This window comes from Alexandromys fortis, unplaced genomic scaffold (genome assembly GCF_014885135.2).
Source record: "Alexandromys fortis isolate MF-2015 unplaced genomic scaffold, M_Fortis_MF-2015_v1.1 scaffold_140, whole genome shotgun sequence".
Taxonomy (NCBI): Eukaryota; Metazoa; Chordata; class Mammalia; order Rodentia; family Cricetidae; genus Alexandromys; species Alexandromys fortis.
This window is the reverse complement of record NW_026068048.1, coordinates 121,139-138,730: the sequence shown is the minus strand read 5'-3', so window position 1 is coordinate 138,730 and position 17,592 is coordinate 121,139. Positions and strand designations below refer to the sequence as shown.

The 17,592-nt window shown below is 55.0% G+C and overlaps 1 protein-coding gene and 1 non-coding gene across 9 annotated transcripts; one reads left to right on the top strand and one right to left on the bottom strand.

The window, feature by feature from the left end:
- Positions 1-1,531: 1,531 nt before the first annotated feature.
- Trnai-uau (transfer RNA isoleucine (anticodon UAU)) lies at positions 1,532-1,624 on the bottom strand. The gene is given in 2 exon segments: positions 1,532-1,567; positions 1,587-1,624. It is a non-coding gene; the product is annotated as a tRNA-Ile (tRNA).
- Positions 1,625-1,888: 264 nt separating this feature from the next.
- Plekhg2 (pleckstrin homology and RhoGEF domain containing G2) lies at positions 1,889-14,464 on the top strand. 8 transcript variants are annotated; one of them, XM_050119272.1, is made up of 19 exons: positions 1,890-2,758; positions 3,390-3,520; positions 4,139-4,395; positions 4,474-4,574; positions 5,838-5,904; positions 6,015-6,061; positions 6,255-6,405; positions 6,586-6,723; positions 6,855-7,055; positions 9,015-9,107; positions 9,192-9,278; positions 9,625-9,658; positions 9,751-9,852; positions 9,936-9,983; positions 10,059-10,097; positions 10,248-10,264; positions 11,248-11,424; positions 11,549-12,413; positions 12,769-14,464. In XM_050119272.1, exons 2-19 carry the CDS (start codon positions 3,412-3,414, stop codon positions 14,280-14,282), a joined length of 4,047 nt encoding a protein of 1,348 aa, XP_049975229.1. In that variant the 5' UTR covers positions 1,890-2,758; positions 3,390-3,411; the 3' UTR covers positions 14,283-14,464. The 8 variants fall into 8 exon arrangements, with proteins under 8 accessions (XP_049975225.1, XP_049975229.1, XP_049975224.1 ...); XM_050119271.1 differs by having other exon boundaries at positions 1,893-2,758; positions 4,136-4,395; XM_050119268.1 differs by having other exon boundaries at positions 1,889-2,758; positions 9,936-10,097.
- Positions 14,465-17,592: the final 3,128 nt, after the last annotated feature.

The window sequence follows — 17,592 nt, the reverse complement described above, 5'->3', positions numbered from 1 at the left end:
GGCTGGCCTCGAACTCACTGAGATCCTCATGAGTGCTGGGATTAAAGGGACGGGCTCCTACCGCCCGGCAAAAACAAATATTTTTTTAAACGAATCATGACACAAGCCCATTGGTTAGACGGTCAGATCTGTCTTGGACACCCCGCCCTCATCCACAATTCACTCCAGCTCCCAGAGCCCCTCATCGAAAGCTACTTTGCTCCTACCCAGGTCTCAAAGTAACTGCTCTTTGTGCTCCACCCGCACCACTAGCTGCTTTCCCCTAGGAGAGCAGGGAATTTTGTTACAACACCGGAGTAAAATCACCAAGAGTCAAAGTCCTAAAGCCTCACCACAGTCTGGATCCGCGTCTCTCGCACGCGCGTGCATGAGCCGGACGCGCGCTCACACAAACACACCTCTCTCCTTGCACTGGTCTTCAGCCCTAGGGTGTTAGCTGGAACTTCTCCCTAGTGTTCCCTCGACTCATTCCCCTCCTCCAGGTGTCTGTTTAAAGATCTTCCCTGGGGCTGGAGAGATGGATCAACGTAAGAACATCGCTCAGACAGAGGATCTGGTTTCATTCCCTGCACCACATGGCTCACAACCCTCTGTAGCTCAAGTTCAGGGGAATCTACCGTTCCCTCTCCGGTCTCCTGGGGCACCAAGTATGCAACATGGTGCAAACATGCAAACAAACACCCATACACATAAAACAAAGCTAGGAGCCAAGCACTGGTGGTGCATGCCTTTAATCTCAGTACTCGAGAGCAAGGGCAGGCAGATCTCTTGAGTTCAAGTTCCAGGACAGCCAAGGCTACACAAAGAAACCCTGTCTCAAGAAACAAAAACAAAATCAAAACAAAAGGATCACTGACTACTGTGACAGTCCCCATCCCGTCCTGCTCTACTTGCTCCATATTTATCACTACTTAATCTAAAAATAGGCTCACACTCGCAGATGGTGATGGAGACAGGAGTTTGAGGCCACTTTGGGCAACATGGTAAAAGTCAAAATATCTACTTAATTCATAGATTTGTAGCAATCTCTTTGGTAAAACGTCAAGTCTTCAGGGACAGGAAGAACAGTACCTAATGAGTGTTTAGTATGTGTTTTAAAAAATTGATTTAGAAACCTGAAAAAGAAATATTCGAAAAGAGGCAAAACCTGTTCTAACCATCCATCGCTAGGACCCGAGGTTTAGATTCCATTCGATGCCCAGGCCATCTAATGAGGGGTTATATTGCCCCCTGGTGACCAGAATGGAAACTGCACCTTTGGGGCTGTTCCAATCAACCATTGCAAAAAATTCACATGGAAATAATGTTCATTCTTCAAAAATGCTGTAGGTACCGAGCATGGTGGCGCACACCTTTAATTCCAGCACTCAGGAGGCAGAAGCAAGAAGATCTCTTGTAAGTTCGAGGCCTGCCCTAGTTATATGGTGAGATCCTGTGTCAAACGAGCCCTTTAATTGATTTACAAAATGTGAAGACTACTAAAACTGATGGAGAACACAAAGTACAACCCGGATAAAAGAAGAAAAGAGAGTGCTCCAGGTGAGGATCGAACTCACAACCTCGGCATTGCTCCGCCTGCACTGTCATATAAGTACCGCGCGCTAACCGATTGCGCCACTGGAGCTCCGGCCGCACCCTCGCGCCACTAAGTCCTTCAGTCAGTCGTAGTCGCGCGACTTTGCTGGACAGCTCCACCCAACATTGCATATGCAATTATAAAGCCTTCCGATCGACCAATAAGAACAAGAGAGTGCAACCATTCCTGATTCTCACGCCTTGCCGGCCGGTGCAGTAAAAGGTAAAAGTCCTCCCGGTCCCTGGAATGTGGGCGGTGGCCTGCCGTTGGGCCCGCCTGCTCGCGAATATTCAGAGTAGGGGAGTAGGGGGCGGGAGTTTTAACCCTTTGAGGGAGGGCGTGCCGGAAGGCAGCCCCTCCCCCAGCGGGCGGGAACAGGATGTGAGCCCGAGCCGCGGCAAGGGGGAGGGGAAGCCTCGGGCGGCCGCCCCCCGCCCCACATCTGGGACCTGATTCTCCCCGCCCCAGATGCGGCGCCGCCGCCGCCCCCGGAGCCCCGGGGCAACTATCCTGGAGCCCAAGACGTCCAGTGTCGGACCCGGGCGTCCGGGATCTCTTTCCCGGTCTTTAAGGAGACCCGCAAGTCCAGGCTCCCGCGCCGGGCCGGGACCTCTGATGCCCAGCGCCTCTTGAAGGAGCCACGGGTCCCGGACGTCAACTCTGAGGCTGGAGGCCCGTCCCGGCACCCGGCTTGAAGACCGTAGAACCCGTAGCCGCGCATCCCCCCCGCACCTGGGGTTCTAACTCTTGAGTCCAAGACCTCCTCCTGGAGCCACTTGGGGACCGGACCTCACTCCTCGACTTAGGGCTGCAACATCCATCACTTCCAAGAGACACGGAGGAGTTTGCGAGTCCTTGCGCTCCCTCCGGAGGTGACTTCATCCCTGCCCCTAGGGTACTGAACTCTGGAATCCCGGGCCCCCTACCATACACAGCCCTACCTAGAAGACTCAGGAATTTGTGTTCCCAGCGCCCCGGTCTGAGACTCGAGTGGAGGGTTGCAGCATCTTCCACTTAGAACATCGAGACTTCGGACTCTGGATCCCAACTCTCCCCGGATTCTGGAGTCTGAGACCCCCAAGTTCACGACCCTGAGTCCGGGCTGTGAGCCTCCTCAGGGACCGCGCGTTACGGTCCAGACGCGCCGGACTCCCGACCCCGGGGCCCGCAGCTCCCCGGGAGGTGAGGGGAAGCGAGGGGCCCGGGGTTGGGGGAGGGGGGCGGCGCCAAGGCGGAACAATGAGGGGGCGTGCCGGTGGGGGGTAGCGGAGGCGCCGGCGGGAATCGGGGGCTGGGACCGCACAGGGGACGCTCGGACGGTGGGGACCGCAGTCGGGGTGCCGAGGGACCAGTTGGAGCTGGGTAGAGGGCCCGGGGCCAGCGCCCAGCGCCCAGTCCTGGGCGGGGTAAGGAACCGTCTGCAGGACCCTGGCATCCGGTCCCCCAGCCTCCGCCCTCCCCTGGGACCCCGCGGCCTCTCCCGCCCACGGTTTTTCCCAGCCCTGCCCCTCGCCCTCAGCTTCAGCCTGAGCCTGAGAGTTCCCAGGATCCCTGAGCCCGGGGGAGGGGGGGCGCCCAGACAGATGGGACTTGCAGACTCGGGCACTTTTGCTGTCTTCGCTCTTTGTCTCAACCTTTCGGTCTTTAGCTTGTTTTCTCGGCCCCTTCTTTCTGTCACTTTGTATCTCCTCTAGTAGTCACTCCGTGGTGCCCTTCCTTGGATTTTATATCAACTTTCTGCACCCTTAACAGTGAGTTGGAGCGGCAGCAAGACCAGTGAAATCCAGTTCCCAAGAAGTGGGTCTCTTTGTAGGTCCGAGTTGTGCCACTCAGCCATGCCCGAGGGAGCCCGGGGACTCAGCCTGTCCAAACCCAGCCTTAGGCTCGGGTGTGGCCACCAAGGTGAAGTTTGCGACTGCGCAGCTGTGAGCGATACTCCGACAGGTGAGCAGTCCCGACAGGTGGAGCCTGTGGGCATTTGTCCCTTCCTTCTGGACACTGAGCATCCCTCAGTGCCTGAGCAGTGCTGCCAACAACCGTGACCAACACAGCGCACGCAGCCCTGTTGCCACGGAGGAGACGGATAAGCTGAGAATTCAGGAGAAAGGAGCTGGACACAAAGAAGTGTTCTTCTGCATGCAGGGACTAAATAGTATGTGCAGAGGCCCAAGGCTGCACCTCGAAGTAATTGGACAAAGTTGAGTGTGAAGGGGTGGGGGCAGTAAAGAGATGTGTCGTGGGAAGGGAACTGGGTGAAGGGACCAGCCGTAGCTTCATTGAATGGGGCCCTGTGGATCTGAGGAATTTGAACATAAAGGGGGCTGTGCTTGTGGGAGTGGCAAGGTCAGTGGGACAGACTCATCATCAATAACTGTGGTTGATGGAGGAGGTGAAGTAAAGCAATAGAGGCCCAAGGCCCAGAGGGGAAGGACTCTGGTACAGGATCAAACTGGACAGATTAGGACAGTGGAGCAAAGACCTATGGGAACTGTCAGCCGAGTGTGAGGGAGTGTGGGGGCCATAGAAACATGTGACCTGACCGCTTGCTCCCTACCTTAGCAGCCCCAGCAGCCCCCACCATGGCTTCCCCGAGGGGTTCCGGCAGCTCCACCTCCCTGAGCACTGTGGGCTCTGAGGGGGACCCATCACCAACCTGCTCAGCCTCCAGGCCAGAGCCCTTGCCAGAGCCCCCCATACGCCTGCACCTATTGCCCGTGGGAATCCAGGACTCGGTGAAACCCTCAAGGCTGGAGCGAGTGGCCAAGGAGATCGTGGAGACAGAACGGGCGTATGTCCGGGACCTTCGCAGCATTGTGGAGGTGAGGTGGGCGGGTACCTGAAGACACTGGGGCCCCGGGCCAAGCCCTTGGCTTCTGTAACCCCTCTCATCCCCACAGGACTACCTGGGTCCCCTGATGGACGGCAGGGCCCTGGGGCTGAGCATGGAGCAGCTGGGCACGCTGTTTGCCAACATCGAGGACATCTATGAGTTTAGCAGGTCAGGGACGGGTGGGGGCCACAAGGGAACAGGCTACTGTGTCAGGGGAGGGGCTGTGTCCTCATAGCGGCCCTGTGAAGGCTGGCGTGTGAGGTGTGGTGGCGCTGAGCAGTAAGGTTGAGGGGATAGTTGAGGACCGGAGGTGGGGAAGACGTGGAACCACACAGACGCCATTTGTTAGTTGGGATCTGAGACCCGAGTCAGGTCATGTGGGGCCTGGGTGCGATTCCCTGGGCACGGGGCCACCTTCAGCCCTGGCCAAACCCAGCTGGCTGCTCACCCTCGTGAAGGGACACTGGGGCCTGAGAGTAACATGTCAGGATACAGGAAAGGCTTTGGTGGTTTGTTTTATTACCCGAGACCCACAGGGTCTCCTGTAATTAGGCTGGCCTGGGACTTCTTAACTCATTTTCCGGCCCCTACCTCCCAAGTGCCGGAATTATAGGCATGCACCGCCACACCCAGCTAGTCCTGGGTTGGTGTTTTTTCTTTTTTTTTTTTTCAAATAGGGTCTCCTGGTGTGGTTTGAGCTGTCCTCAAAATTGAAAGCTTCCTGTCTCAGCCTCCTGGGGATGAGATTGTAGGTGTGCCTGTTTTGTAGCAGAGTAACAGAGGCTCTTTTTTTTTTTTTAAATTTAAAGACTGAAGATTGAACCCTGGACCTTGGACATCCTGGGCAAGCTCTGTATTGCTGAGCTATGTCCTCAGCTTTTCTCTCTCTCTTTTTTCTTTTTTGTTTGTTCGTTTGTTTTGTTTTGAGACAAGAGTCTCACTAAGTCATCCATCCATACCAACCTTAAACTCTTTTTTTTTTTTTTTTTTTTTTATTTTATTTTCTCTGTGTGACAGCCATAGCTGTCCTGGAACTGTCCTGGAATCTGTAGACCAGATTGGCCTTGAACTCCCAGAGATCCAAGTGCTAGGATTAAAGGCTTGCACCACCAGTGCCTGGCTTCCCAAGTAACTGAGGTGACGGTCTAGTGCCACCATTCCCCCGCTTACAATCGAATTTGAAGATCATCTCTTTGGGAATTCCCAGCACCCTCTTTCCCAGGGCTGTGCTGTCAGCCCTTAGGTTGCGATGTGCCAGCTGTGACAGGGTTATCAGGCTGAAGACTATGAAGCCGTGCAGAGACAGAATGAGTGGGGCAGGCGTCTCCTTTAGCCATCTTACTTAGGCTCCTTCCTGGCGGTCTCTTGAACTCCTAAGTCTTGGCGGGACAGGCGGCAGGCGGTTCTTTACTTTTCCCCTCCCCCCCGCAGTGAGCTGCTGGAGGACTTGGAGAGCAGCAACAGTGCAGGGGGCATCGCGGAGTGCTTTGTGCAAAGGGTGAGCATGAGCCAGCACCGGAGCAGCCTAAGGCTAGGGGACGGTTGGGCTGGCTAAGCTTCCCGGGGGCCATGGGAAGATAGGTGATGCTGACTCCTGTGTCCCCACAGAGCGAGGATTTTGACATCTACACATTGTACTGCATGAACTACCCGAGGTGAGGCAGAGGGAGTCCCTGCTTGGCCCCGGGCCATGCCCATGAGCCAGTGTGCTGGCCTCTACCCTCCAACCCACCCTGACCTGATGACCCCTTGAGCCCTGGCCACTTGCCCACCCCTCCCAGCCCTGCCTTCTGGAGCACCAGCCGCCACTGGCCACTGATTGACCACTGATTCGTCCTGTGCCTCCAGCTCCCTGGCCCTACTCCGAGAGCTGTCGCTGTCTCCGCCAGCCACTCTGTGGCTGCAGGAACGCCAGGCCCAGCTCCGTCACTCCCTGCCTCTGCAGAGCTTCTTGCTGAAGCCTGTTCAGCGCATCCTGAAGTACCATCTGTTGCTGCAGGTCAGCTGTGGCCCCTGGCGCCTGGCTTGTGGAGAGGGGCATAATTGGGTCCAGCAGCTGCCCGTGGTTCCCTGGACTGTGTGGTCGGCCCCTCCTCTTACATGTTGCTCTGCCTCCTGTGGTTCTCATCTTTCCTTCTCTTTTCCCCCTCACCTGTCTCCTCCGATGGATGACTGGCAGGAACTGGGCAAACACTGGGCAGAGGGCCCGGACACCGGAGGGCGAGAGATGGTAGAGGAAGCTATTGTGTCCATGACCGCAGTGGCCTGGTACATCAATGACATGAAGCGCAAGCAGGAGCACGCAGCACGCCTTCAGGTGGCCCCAGGGTGGGCTGGGCCAACTTGACTGGGGACAGAGCTGGGGAACAGTCTTGGTGGCATCCCTGTCACTAACACCTTTGTTTTGGCCCATATGTGTGCGCCACCAACCCGGTGTGGTCCTGGCAGGAAGTGCAGCGGCGGCTAGGTGGCTGGACTGGCCCTGAGCTCAGTGCCTTTGGGGAACTGGTGCTGGAAGGCGCCTTCCGTGGAGGCGGCGGGGGAGGCCCTCGGCTGCGAGGGGGTGAACGCCTGCTCTTCCTCTTCTCCCGGATGCTGCTTGTGGCCAAACGACGGGGGCCTGAATACGCCTACAAGGGCCACATTTTTGTGAGTATGGGATGGGGTCCTATGCAGACACAACTAAAATACCTTCAATGTATCTTCACCTGAATACCCTGTAGGTGACAGCCTGGCTTCCACGGACGTATTTAGCTCGGCCCAGTGGCATTAGACTTATGATTCCAGTTACTGGGGAAACTGAGATAGGGAGATCAAAAGTTCAAGGCTAGCCTGAGCTATAGAGCAGGCTCTAGAGCAGACTGGGAAACTTGATGAAATTCTGTATCAAAAAGTAAAGGCTAAAGCCGGGCCGTGGTGGCACACGCCTTTAATCCCAGCACTCGGGAGGCAGAGGCAGGCGGATCTCTGTGAGTTCGAAGCCAGCCTGGTCTACAAGAGCTAGTTCCAGGACAGGAACCAAAAAGCTACAGAGAAACCCTGTCTCGAAAAATCAAAAAAAAAAAAAAAAAGTAAAGGCTAGGCCAGGGGTAGTGGTGCATGCCTTCAGTCCCAGCACTCAGGAGGCAAGGGCAGGTGAATCTCTGTGAGTTCAAGACCAGCCACGGCTACACAGAGAAACCCTGTCTCAAGAAAGCCAAAGGGGGAATAGGAGGAGGGAAGGAAGTGGATTTTTGAATGGAAAAAAAAAATACAATAAAATAAAACCAAAAAGGAGGGGGGGGAAAGGCTAAAAGCTGGATGTGGTAGCTCACACCTGAAAACAGAGCACTTGGGGGACGGAAGCAAGGTTGCTGCAAGGTTGAGGCCAGTCAGACCTATTAGTGGGCCCAAGGCCAGTGTAGGCTGCACAGGGAGATCCTATTTCAAAAGCAGATCCCGCGCGCAGACACAGTGATCCGTGTCGGTTCTAGGCTAGCTGGGATTGTTGGCTGAACAAGACCCTGTCGCAAAACCAAAAGCCAAAAAGGCGACAGTGACCATGGCAGGTAGCGACGTGGCTCAGAGTAAAGCTACCACAGAGCTGTCCTCTGACCTCCAGGCGCCCTTGGTGGTGTGTACCCCTGCTCCCCCCACTATTAATAAATGAAAGTGGAAGGCTCGGAGAGATAGCTCTTCTAAAGGATCTAGATGTGATCCCAGCATTCACACCAGGCTGCTCCAAACCACCTGAACTCCAGCAATGGAGGAGCCTAACTCTGGCTTCTGCAGCCTCAGGAGCTCACATGCCCGTGGCACACCCCCTCAGACATATAGTTTGTTTTTGAAACATAGTCTTTCTCGCGTCTCACTAAATAGTTCTAGGTGGCCTCAAACTCACAGAAACCTGCTTGCCTCGGCCTCTCCAGTGCTGGGATAAACAGCAAAAGGAATTTTAGTTGGGAAGAAAGCAAAAGCAGGGAATCCGACCTTCAGAATGAAGGGCAGGTCGAACCAAGTGGCAATGGCCCACGTTTTATTAATTCAGTTATGTCCTTGTGGAATCTGGGGATTGAACTCAGATCTTCAGGCTGGAACACAAACACTTCTGCCCCCACTGTGCCTTCTCTCCGGTCTTTGTAGTCTAGCTGCCTGGAGCTTACTATGCATACCTTGCTGACTTCACACTTGCTTTAATTCTCCAGCCTCAGGCTGCCAAGTGCTATGATTACAGGTGTGTGCCATCACGTCCAGCCAGCTTTTTCCTTGAATTAAAAAACAGGGGGAACTAGCCGGGTGGTGGTGGTGCACGCCTTTAATCCCAGCCCTTGGGAGGAGGAGGCAGGTGGATCTCTGCGAGCTTGAGGCCAGCCTGGCCTACCGGAGCTAGTTCCAGGACAGGCTCCAAAAGCTACAGAGAAACCCTGTCTCGAAAAAACGAAAACCAGCTTGAGTTACATAGTGAGACTCCGACATTTTAAATGTGGGAGTTAAGTCCAGAGGGGAGGTAGAGGGAGTCTGGGGGGGGGGGTGAGGGGAGTCCCAGTCTGGTGGGGTTACCCCGGTATTTTCTGAAGGGTATCTAGTGCCGGGAGGGTCTCGGCACCTCACCATGTGTTTCTCCCTCAGTGCTGTAACCTGAGTGTCACTGAGACGCCTCGGGACCCCTTAGGATTTAAGGTGTCGGATCTGACCATCCCCAAGCACAGACACCTGCTCCAGGTACGCAGAAGGTGGGCTGGGCCGACACCTACCCCTGCCTTAGCTCAGAGCCCAGATCCCTGACCTCCACCCACCTTACCCCAGGCCAAGAACCAAGAAGAGAAACGGCTGTGGATCCACTGTCTCCAGCGCCTCTTCTTTGAGAATCACCCGGCTTCCATCCCTGCCAAGGTATGGACCTGCCACAGCAAGCTGCGTAGGGCCCAGTCTCTGTGGCAGACCCGAATAATGTGGGTGGGGGCGCTTGCCACCTTGATGGCCAACCCTGCAGAATTAGGCTTTCTGGCTTCTTCGGGCTGCAGCACATTCTTGCTTTGTGATCTTGGGCAACAAGATCCCTGGCCTTGGATTTCCTCGCCTGGAGGAATAGTGCCAACAAGGGCAGGGCAGTAGGGGTGAGAATTACCTGTCGTCGTTGGCCTGGTGTTAGAAGCAGTTGTTCATTCCTGGGAATGGTTGTGCTCAGGGCCTGCTCTCTGGACCCTGCCTCTCAAACACCCGCCTCCCTGTCTTTCAGGCAAAGCAAGTTCTTTTGGAGAACAGCCTGCACTGTGAGTCAGGGGCCTGGGCTGTGGGCCTATGTGGTCCTAAAAGAGGAGATGCTTCCGAGAAAGTAGACAGTCCTTTAACTCTCCCCCCGCAGGTGCTCCAAAAAGCAAATCTATCCCAGAGCCCCCAAAGTCCCCCCTGGACTCTCCCCGCCCTCGGGACGCTCGAAGTTTCACCCCTGGCAGAAGAAACCCAGGTAACAGAGAGAATGTGGGTTTGGGTCACCGCCCCAAGGCTGAAGGGCTGGGCTGACATGGAGTCTGACCGTCTGTCCCACAGCTCCGTCTCCAGGACTCTCTGGCAGTCGTCGTGGCCGCCGGAAGTCTGGTGAGTACTCACCCCTTCAAGGGGACCCAGGGACCCAAGGGCCTGGCCTCCTGATACCCTGTGTCCCTCCCCCAGAGCCAGCAAAGGAATCTTATGTCATTCTTCCCCAGAACGGTTAGTGACTGGTTGTCTGTCTGTGAGTCTGTCCTTGCTCTCTCCAGGGATGCTTGGGGTAGATGGAGAGGGAGGAGGGGCCAGCTGGTCGGTTACAGGGAATAATCTACTTCCGTGTCTCTTTTCTGTTTTTTATTTCTCCATCCCCAGAGAAGCCTCAAGTCAAGGTAAGAAATGAGAAATGCCCTGGGTCAGAATAAGCACAGATTAGAGACCTGGGGACCCAGCTGCATTGGTTCTGTGCTTTCTGAGCATGCTCTAGGTTTGAGCCCTTAGCAGCACATAAATTAGACCTATAGCACAAGGGAGACTCAGGCAGTAGGGTCGGGAGTTTAAGGTCATCCTTGACTATAGGCAAAAGTTCTGGTCTAGCCTGGACTACGTGGGATTCAGAGAGGGGGCGAGAGAGCCTTAAGCCAGGTGTCCTGGCAAATGACAATTTAGGCTACACTGGAAACTGAAGAGGATCAAAAGTTTGAGCCAGCATGGGCAAGTTATCTGTCTCAAAATAAAAAATGGCTAGCAGGTCAGGTGTTGTTCCACAGGTCTTTAATCCCAGCTGGAGGCAAAGGCAGGCAGAGGTCTGTGAGTTCAAGGCTAGCTTAGTCTACATAATGAGTTTTAGCCCAGCTCAGGCTACATAGTGAGACCCTGTCTCTCAAAAACTGGGGGGTCGTTTTGGGGGAATAACACTCAATGGTCAAGTTTCTGGTATGCATGAGTCCCTGAGTTCCATCCTCTATACATACCTCATGTCAAAAAGCGGGGGGGGGGGGGGGGGGGTGATGGCACATGCCTTTAATCCCAGCACTTGGGAGTCAGAGGCAGGTGGATCTCTGTGAGTTCGAGGCCAGCCTGGTCTACAGAGTGAGTGCCAGGACAGGCTCTAAAGCCACACAGAGAAACCTTGCCTCGAAAAACCAAAAAACAAAAGAGGGGTGGGGTGGTGAAGCCCAAACTGCCTCTGGTGGGAAGGCAGGAGAATTAGAAATTCAAGGCAAGCCTGGGCCACATATGGCCCTGTTCAAAGGTAGAATAAGAAGGTGGGGGGTCAGGATCCTTGACTTCCCCCATGTACAAGAGAAGGGACTGGGAATTTGGGGAACAGAGCATTCTTGGTTCTTGCTTTGCAACCCTCTCCTCCTTACAGCATGCTGGCAGTGAAGGGGAGCTCCATCCCCCACCTGAGTTGCAGCCACCCATGTCTGTTTCTGGTCCCCCTGAAGACCTGGAGGATGCTGGGCCTCCCACGTTGGAGCCATCAGGGACCTCCATCACTGAGGAAATTCTAGAGTTGCTTAACCAGAGAGGCCTCAGGGACCCAGGGGTGAGCTGCAGCGCCTTCTTAGCAGCCTTGAAGCGCTGGCCTTGGGCAGGCAGAGAACACAGCCCAGGGCAGCCCACCACCCCATCCCCCTGATGTCTTGACTTTCTTTGTGTGCCCACTACAGCCAGCCACCCACGACATTCCCAACTTCCCCAGAGACTCCAGGGTGCCAGTTGAAAGCGAACCCCTCCCGTTCCAAGCCTTGCCCAGCCGAGAGTCTTCAGAAGAGGAGGAGGAAGAAGAGCTGGAGGCAGATGAACGGGAGCCTTCCCCACTCCATGTCTTAGAGGGGCTGGAAGGTTCCAGTCCAGCTGAAATTCCCTGCATGCCCAGCCTTACCAAGATTCCCAACGACACGCCCAACCTTCCAGAAATTCCCGAGGTTCCCTGCCTTCCGAGCCTCCCTGACATCCCTGGTGTTTTTGAGATGCCATGCCTTTCACCCATGTCCAGTGTCCCCGACATTCCCAGCTTGGCCAGCACCCCCTCCTTCCCCTGTGGCTCCTGGCTCCCTGGACCCCTGCAGGAGACTGAGAGCAGTCCGGGAAGACTGGGCGAGCCACTCTCAGAAAGCAGAGTGGGGCAGGAGGAAGACGCAGGAGGCGTGTCATTTCCAGCTGTGCAGACCCAAGGTGGCACCCAGGTCCAAGGATTCCCGGAGGAACTGGAATATCGCTCTTGTTCAGAAATCCGAAGCGCCTGGCAAGCGCTGGAGCAGGGGCAGCTGGCCCGGCCTGGCTTCCCAGAACCGCTGCTGATCCTGGAGGACTCTGATCTCGGTGGAGGCGGCACCAGCGGGAAGGCCGGAATGCCACATTCCGAGCGCTCAGCGTCCAGGGTGCGAGAGCTGGCTCGGCTCTACAGTGAACGGATTCAGCAGATGCAGCGAGCCGAGACGAGGGCATCCACCAATGCACCCCGCCGCCGACCTCGAGTCCTGGCCCAACCCCAGCCATCCCCCTGCCCACCCCAGGAGGAGGCTGAGCCAGGTGACTTAAATGTTTTCTTCTGTGGTGCTAGGGCCTGGAGCCTCTACCACTGAGCCACACCCCAGCCCCTCACTGGGGGAGTCTAGGCAGGGGCTCTACCACTGAGCCACACCCCAGCCCCTCACTAGGGAATTCTAGGCAGGGGCTCTACCACTGAGCCACACCCCAGCCCCTCACTGGGGGAGTCTAGGCAGGGGCTCCACCACTGAGCCACACCCCAGCCCCTCACTGAGGGATTCTAGGCAGGGGCTCCACCACTGAGCCCCACTCCCAGCCCCTCACTGGGGGATTCTAGGTAGGGGCTCTCTGACTGAGCTGCATCCTTAGCCCCTGATCCTCTTTTCTTTGTATACAGGGCCCCTGCCTGCTTTTGGACATGTGCTTGTGTGTGAACTGGCCTTCCCAATGAACTGTGCCCAGGAGTCTGTCCCTCTGGGCCCTGCTGCTCTGGTTCAAGCTGCCACACCTTTGTCTGAGCAAGAAGCTCACTTGAATGGCCAGAGTCTAAATGTTTCGGATTTGCCCGAACAAGACCATCTAGGCAGCTGCATTCCACCTATCCCTTTACCTGGGCAAAGTGACTTCGACAGCATCCAGGTTCCACCCACATCCCCTTTGCCCAAGCAAGAAGAGCCTCCAGATGCCCAGGTACCAGCTGCCTCCACTTTGCCTGATCAGGGTCAGGTTCCAGCTGCCGCTCCTTCAACGGAGCACAGAAACTATATGGAAATCCAGGTGCCGTCCACCAGTACCTGCCTTCCTGGGCAAGAGTGTCACACAGAACTCCAAATGCAAACCACTGTGGCATTGCCTAACCAGGGAGCTTGTGCTAGCGTCATGATTTTAGCCACCCCCCTCTTGCCCAAGCAAGAAGGTCACGAAGACAGCCAACACTCAGACAGTGCCCCAGGAAGCCAGCAGAGAGAGGTCAGCGTTGATCAGGGCCCAGTTGCCCTGAGTGGCCGAGCGGTCAGCCCTTTACCAATGTACACAAGCAGCCCTCACCATCAGATCCCAGTCACCATCTCCCGGCCATTGTCGCCTGACCTCCCAGACTTTGAGGGTCCTGGCGCCTTACCTCTCCCTGCACAGGGAGGTCATCCGGACTGCTGCATCCCATGCAGCCCGCTACCGTCTTTATCCCAAGACACTGAGATGCCAGCTGCCATACCCATGTCCCAGTCCCAAGTCCTTACAGGCATCAGGGCCGAAGCTCCCTCGTTGTTCCCCAAGCAGGAGGGAGCTCCAAGTTCTCTGGGTCCAGAGTCCAGCCTCACAGACCCACCACCTCCCGGACTGTCACCTTCTCCACTGGGCCAGCAGAACCCCACAGATGGCCATGTTTCAGCTGCCACACACTTCACCGAACAAGGATGCTCTCAGGACCTTCAAGGCCTAGTAACCACCCCGGTTCAGACCACCATGGAGTTATCTAACCCAAGAGGCCATTTGGTCTCTCCCGTTGCCAAGTCTGAGTCTTCAGACTCGGCCCCACTGCAAAGCCCCTCACTCTCCACTCGCCAGCTCCTGGGCCCCAGTGCAGCTGCCCTCTCAAGGTACCTGGCAGCTTCATACATCAGCCAGAGCCTGGCTCGGCGTCAGGGACCTGGTGGAGACAGCCTGGTAGCCTCCCAGGGTCACTGGTCCTCCTCTGCCCCCACATCACGAGCACCTTCACCACCACCTCAACCCCAGCCCCCAGCCCCTCCAGCCAGGAGGCTCAGCTACGCCACCACAGTTAGTATCCAGGTAGGTGGTGGTGGGCGTCTACGTCCAGCCAAAGCCCAGGTTCGACTGAACCACCCTGCTCTCTTGGCAACCCCCAACCCGGGAGCCTGTGGGCCTTCCCAAGGCCCAGGGGGCTCCTGATGCCCCTTCTCATATGTAAACCTGGACATCCTAAGCTTCAAGAACTTGCACTGGGTGCCACCCACCCGGAGTCAGGACACGGGTCTGGAAATGGCTGCAGCTTTCCAGGCCCTGGGATCTGTGTTCATAGATGACCCTTCTGAGGTCATGGTTATTTTGTTAATTAACTTTATGAAATGCTGTGTGTTTTGCCATTCTTTAAGTAGTGGGAGATGGAAAACATGATGAATGGGAAGGGCTGATGTGGCCCAAGTGTGAAAACTCTTAAGACTATTGGGGTATCTCAGGGTGGGCGTGTAGCGCAATTGGTAGAGTTTTTTGTTTGTTTGTTTGTTTGTTTGTTTGTTTCTAGACAGGGTTTCTCTGTGGTTTTGGAGCCTGTCCTGGAACTAGCTCTTGTAGACCGGGCTGGTCTCGAACTCACAGGGATCCGCCTGCCTCTGCCTCCCGAGTGCTGGGATTAAAGGCGTGTGCCACCACCGCCCGGCTGGTAGAGTTCTTGGTTAGAACGCAGAGCCCTAGTTTCAGTTCCCAGCACTACCTAATCTGGGTGTGCTAGTGCACACCTGTAATCCGTGGAGAGGGAGGGCCAGATGCTTGTGGCTCTCCTTCCCTACATAGTAAGTTCAAAACCAGCCTGAGCTACATTAGACCTTGTCTCAAAAAGAACCCAAGAACAAAAGGCAAAAAATGGGGAGCCTCAAGATCTTTGGGAATCATTAGAAACTGTTAGAACCTGGGTTGTAGTTTTGAGGCATTTAAAATTATTCAATAATTCATCCGAGAAAGCCAGTCCTGCTCAAACTGGGCATGCATGATGGTGCACACGTCTGGTCACAGCTGCTCGGAAGGCTGAAATGAGGACCCCATGAACCCAGGAGTTTGGAGGACAACCTGGGCTACAGAGGCAAAAACTCTCCTCTAGGTAGCCCCCTTGAAATCATTCCCTCAGTTGCCATCAGCTGTCTTGCATCTCTGGCCCTGCGATGTGTCCATTTTCCCAGCTATCTTACCCATTGATTTTCATCCCGTTCTCCTTCCTTCCATCCAAGTTCATTCATCATCCTACCTCCAGTTCTATTCCACTCTTCCATCCGGACAAGGATATCTACCTCTCCATGTCCACCTACCATTTGCCCGCCTATCCTCCCAGCTGTCTGCCCATCAATCATCCAAACACCTCCCCATCAGCACCACCTCCTCTATCCTCCGCCATCTCTCCTTGATGGGGTCCTTTCTATGCTGACGCCAGGGCAGATCAAGTTGGGGGTGTAGGAGCTCTGTCCCTCATTTGGTTTCCCTGGAAACACCCAGGCCCCATTTTCCCATGAATATCCTGATTATTATTTCCAACAGCCCCACCCCTGCTCAACCACACACACACACCACACCCCCCCTCACTTGGGATCTCTGCAATTCCTCCACATGCCCTTGCCTCCCACAGAATAATTCAAGCTGTAGGACAAAAAGGGTTTTATGTTTGCATCCTGCCCCCTCCCAGCAGTGGTTTACTGGGTAGCACAGTTTAAACAGTTTGTTTTATGATAGAATGCCAGCTCCTTCACTGTTCATGATCCTCCCTGGAATTCTGAGGCATCCTTGTGTCTGAGGCTGTAAACTCAAGTCCCCTTTATTTGGTGTGTGACATTCCTCTCTCGGAGCTCTGGCTTTCCTGTCTCCTTGGAATGCTCTTAGCATCCAGTAAGCATATCCTGTCCCTTCTCAAATGCATCTTAACCCGTGACTCACCAGGGTGTCATTCTGCTCACACACAGGGTCTAGCCCTAACCTACAGAGCTCAGGAATCTGGTTGTTAGCCATTGGCGAGCAGCCAGAGGCCTTGCTTTAGTACAGACTAGCTGCTGGCCTTAAGGTTGTCACTCTGTGAGCTCATTTCTGTTTTGACCCTCGGCATCCCTAAGAGGCTAATGAGGGTTTGGTTTGGTTTGGTTTTTGCAGTCTGAGAACCAGACTCTTGGGGGCCTGATATTCCAGAGCTTGGTCAGTAAGTCACCTCCCATACCACGAGGAGAGGATGGCTTTTGTTTTTTTCATGGGCATTAAATTCAGGCCCGTGGGATTGTTAGGCAAGTGCTCCACCATTGAGCCCATCTATCCCCAGCCCTTTGTTGGTGGATTTGCTTGAATTCTGTGTGCGCGCACATGAGTACAAGTGTCTTTGGAGTCCAGAAAAGGGCGTCAGAGTCCTCTGAAGGTAAAGTTATAGGGGGTAGTTATGCACCAACCAGCATGGATGCTAGGAACTTGGCCATCCACAAGAGCGGTATATACATTTAAGCTCAGACAACTCTCCAGCCTCTTGTTTTTAATCATTATAGAGATGAGGTACCAGGCTGGTCTAACAGAGTGAGACCCTCTCTCAGTCCAAAAATAGGAAAAGGAGATGGGCACAGAGAAATGGCCTGCCTAGTCTCGCTGCTAGGGACAGATCCTCACAGTCTGAGCTGCCTGTCTGGTGCCAAGAGCCACCAGGGTTACAAGACGTGATTGTGAGTCAACCAGCCCCAAACCAGACTCAATAAAAGGAGCTGTTTGCTTCCTGAATGCCACTGTGCCCACAGGGCTGTGTACTGGGGGCTCCCTAGGAGCCGAGTCCTGCGTTCCTCTCACACACACACATTCACAGTGGCTGAGGCTTGTCCTCCCCGCCTCTGCAGAGTTGCACATTCCCAGCCACCGCCAGCTGTAGGAAAGTTCCCAGCCTGGCCCAGGCTCCCAGTGGCGCCGGAATTCCCGGTATTCAAGGAGGTAGGGAGGGAGAAAGGGCTGTCTGCTCCAGAGCCTGGCGCAAGGAGAAGCATTTCCCACTCCAGATGTGTTTCAGCTGTGCCTCTGGGAGGAGCCATGAGCCTCAGTGAAGGGGTCTCTGGTCTCTCTGGGGAAAACCATAGGTACCAAACTAACCTCAGCCACTCCTCCTCTTGATGAGCTGTATCCCTACCCTCAACTCCTATCTAGGCATCGCAGCCCCAGATTGCCAGGACTTCAGGATTCTTGCCCACCGGTCAGCCTGCTTACTGCTACCGCCTGGCTCAAACTTAAAGATCCACCTGCCTTGACCCATAAGCGCTGGATTAAAGGCAAGCGACACCACTTTCCGGCTCAAAGTCCACGTCCTGATTTGATTTATTCTTTTCTGGTTTTTGTTTTTTCACTCTTGTTTTTAAGAAAAGGCATTTGATGTGTTGCCAAAGCTGACCTCAGGGGGCCTCCTGCCTCAGCATCTGGAGCAACTGGGACTCCAGGTACTGGCCACATAACCCCTTTTTGAGCCTCATTCCACTTCTCT

What these genes read in the sequence shown, in the direction of transcription:
- Plekhg2 (XM_050119267.1), top strand. Translation starts at nt 3,412, where the DNA reads ATGCCCGAGGGAGCCCGGGGACTCAGCCTGTCCAAACCCAGCCTTAGG. An exon ending in TGTGAGCGATACTCCGACAG is followed by an intron (nt 3,521 to 4,135) that starts GTGAGCAGTCCC and finishes TCCCTACCTTAG; the next exon opens with CAGCCCCAGCAGCCCCCACC. An exon ending in ACCTTCGCAGCATTGTGGAG is followed by an intron (nt 4,396 to 4,473) that starts GTGAGGTGGGCG and finishes TCATCCCCACAG; the next exon opens with GACTACCTGGGTCCCCTGAT.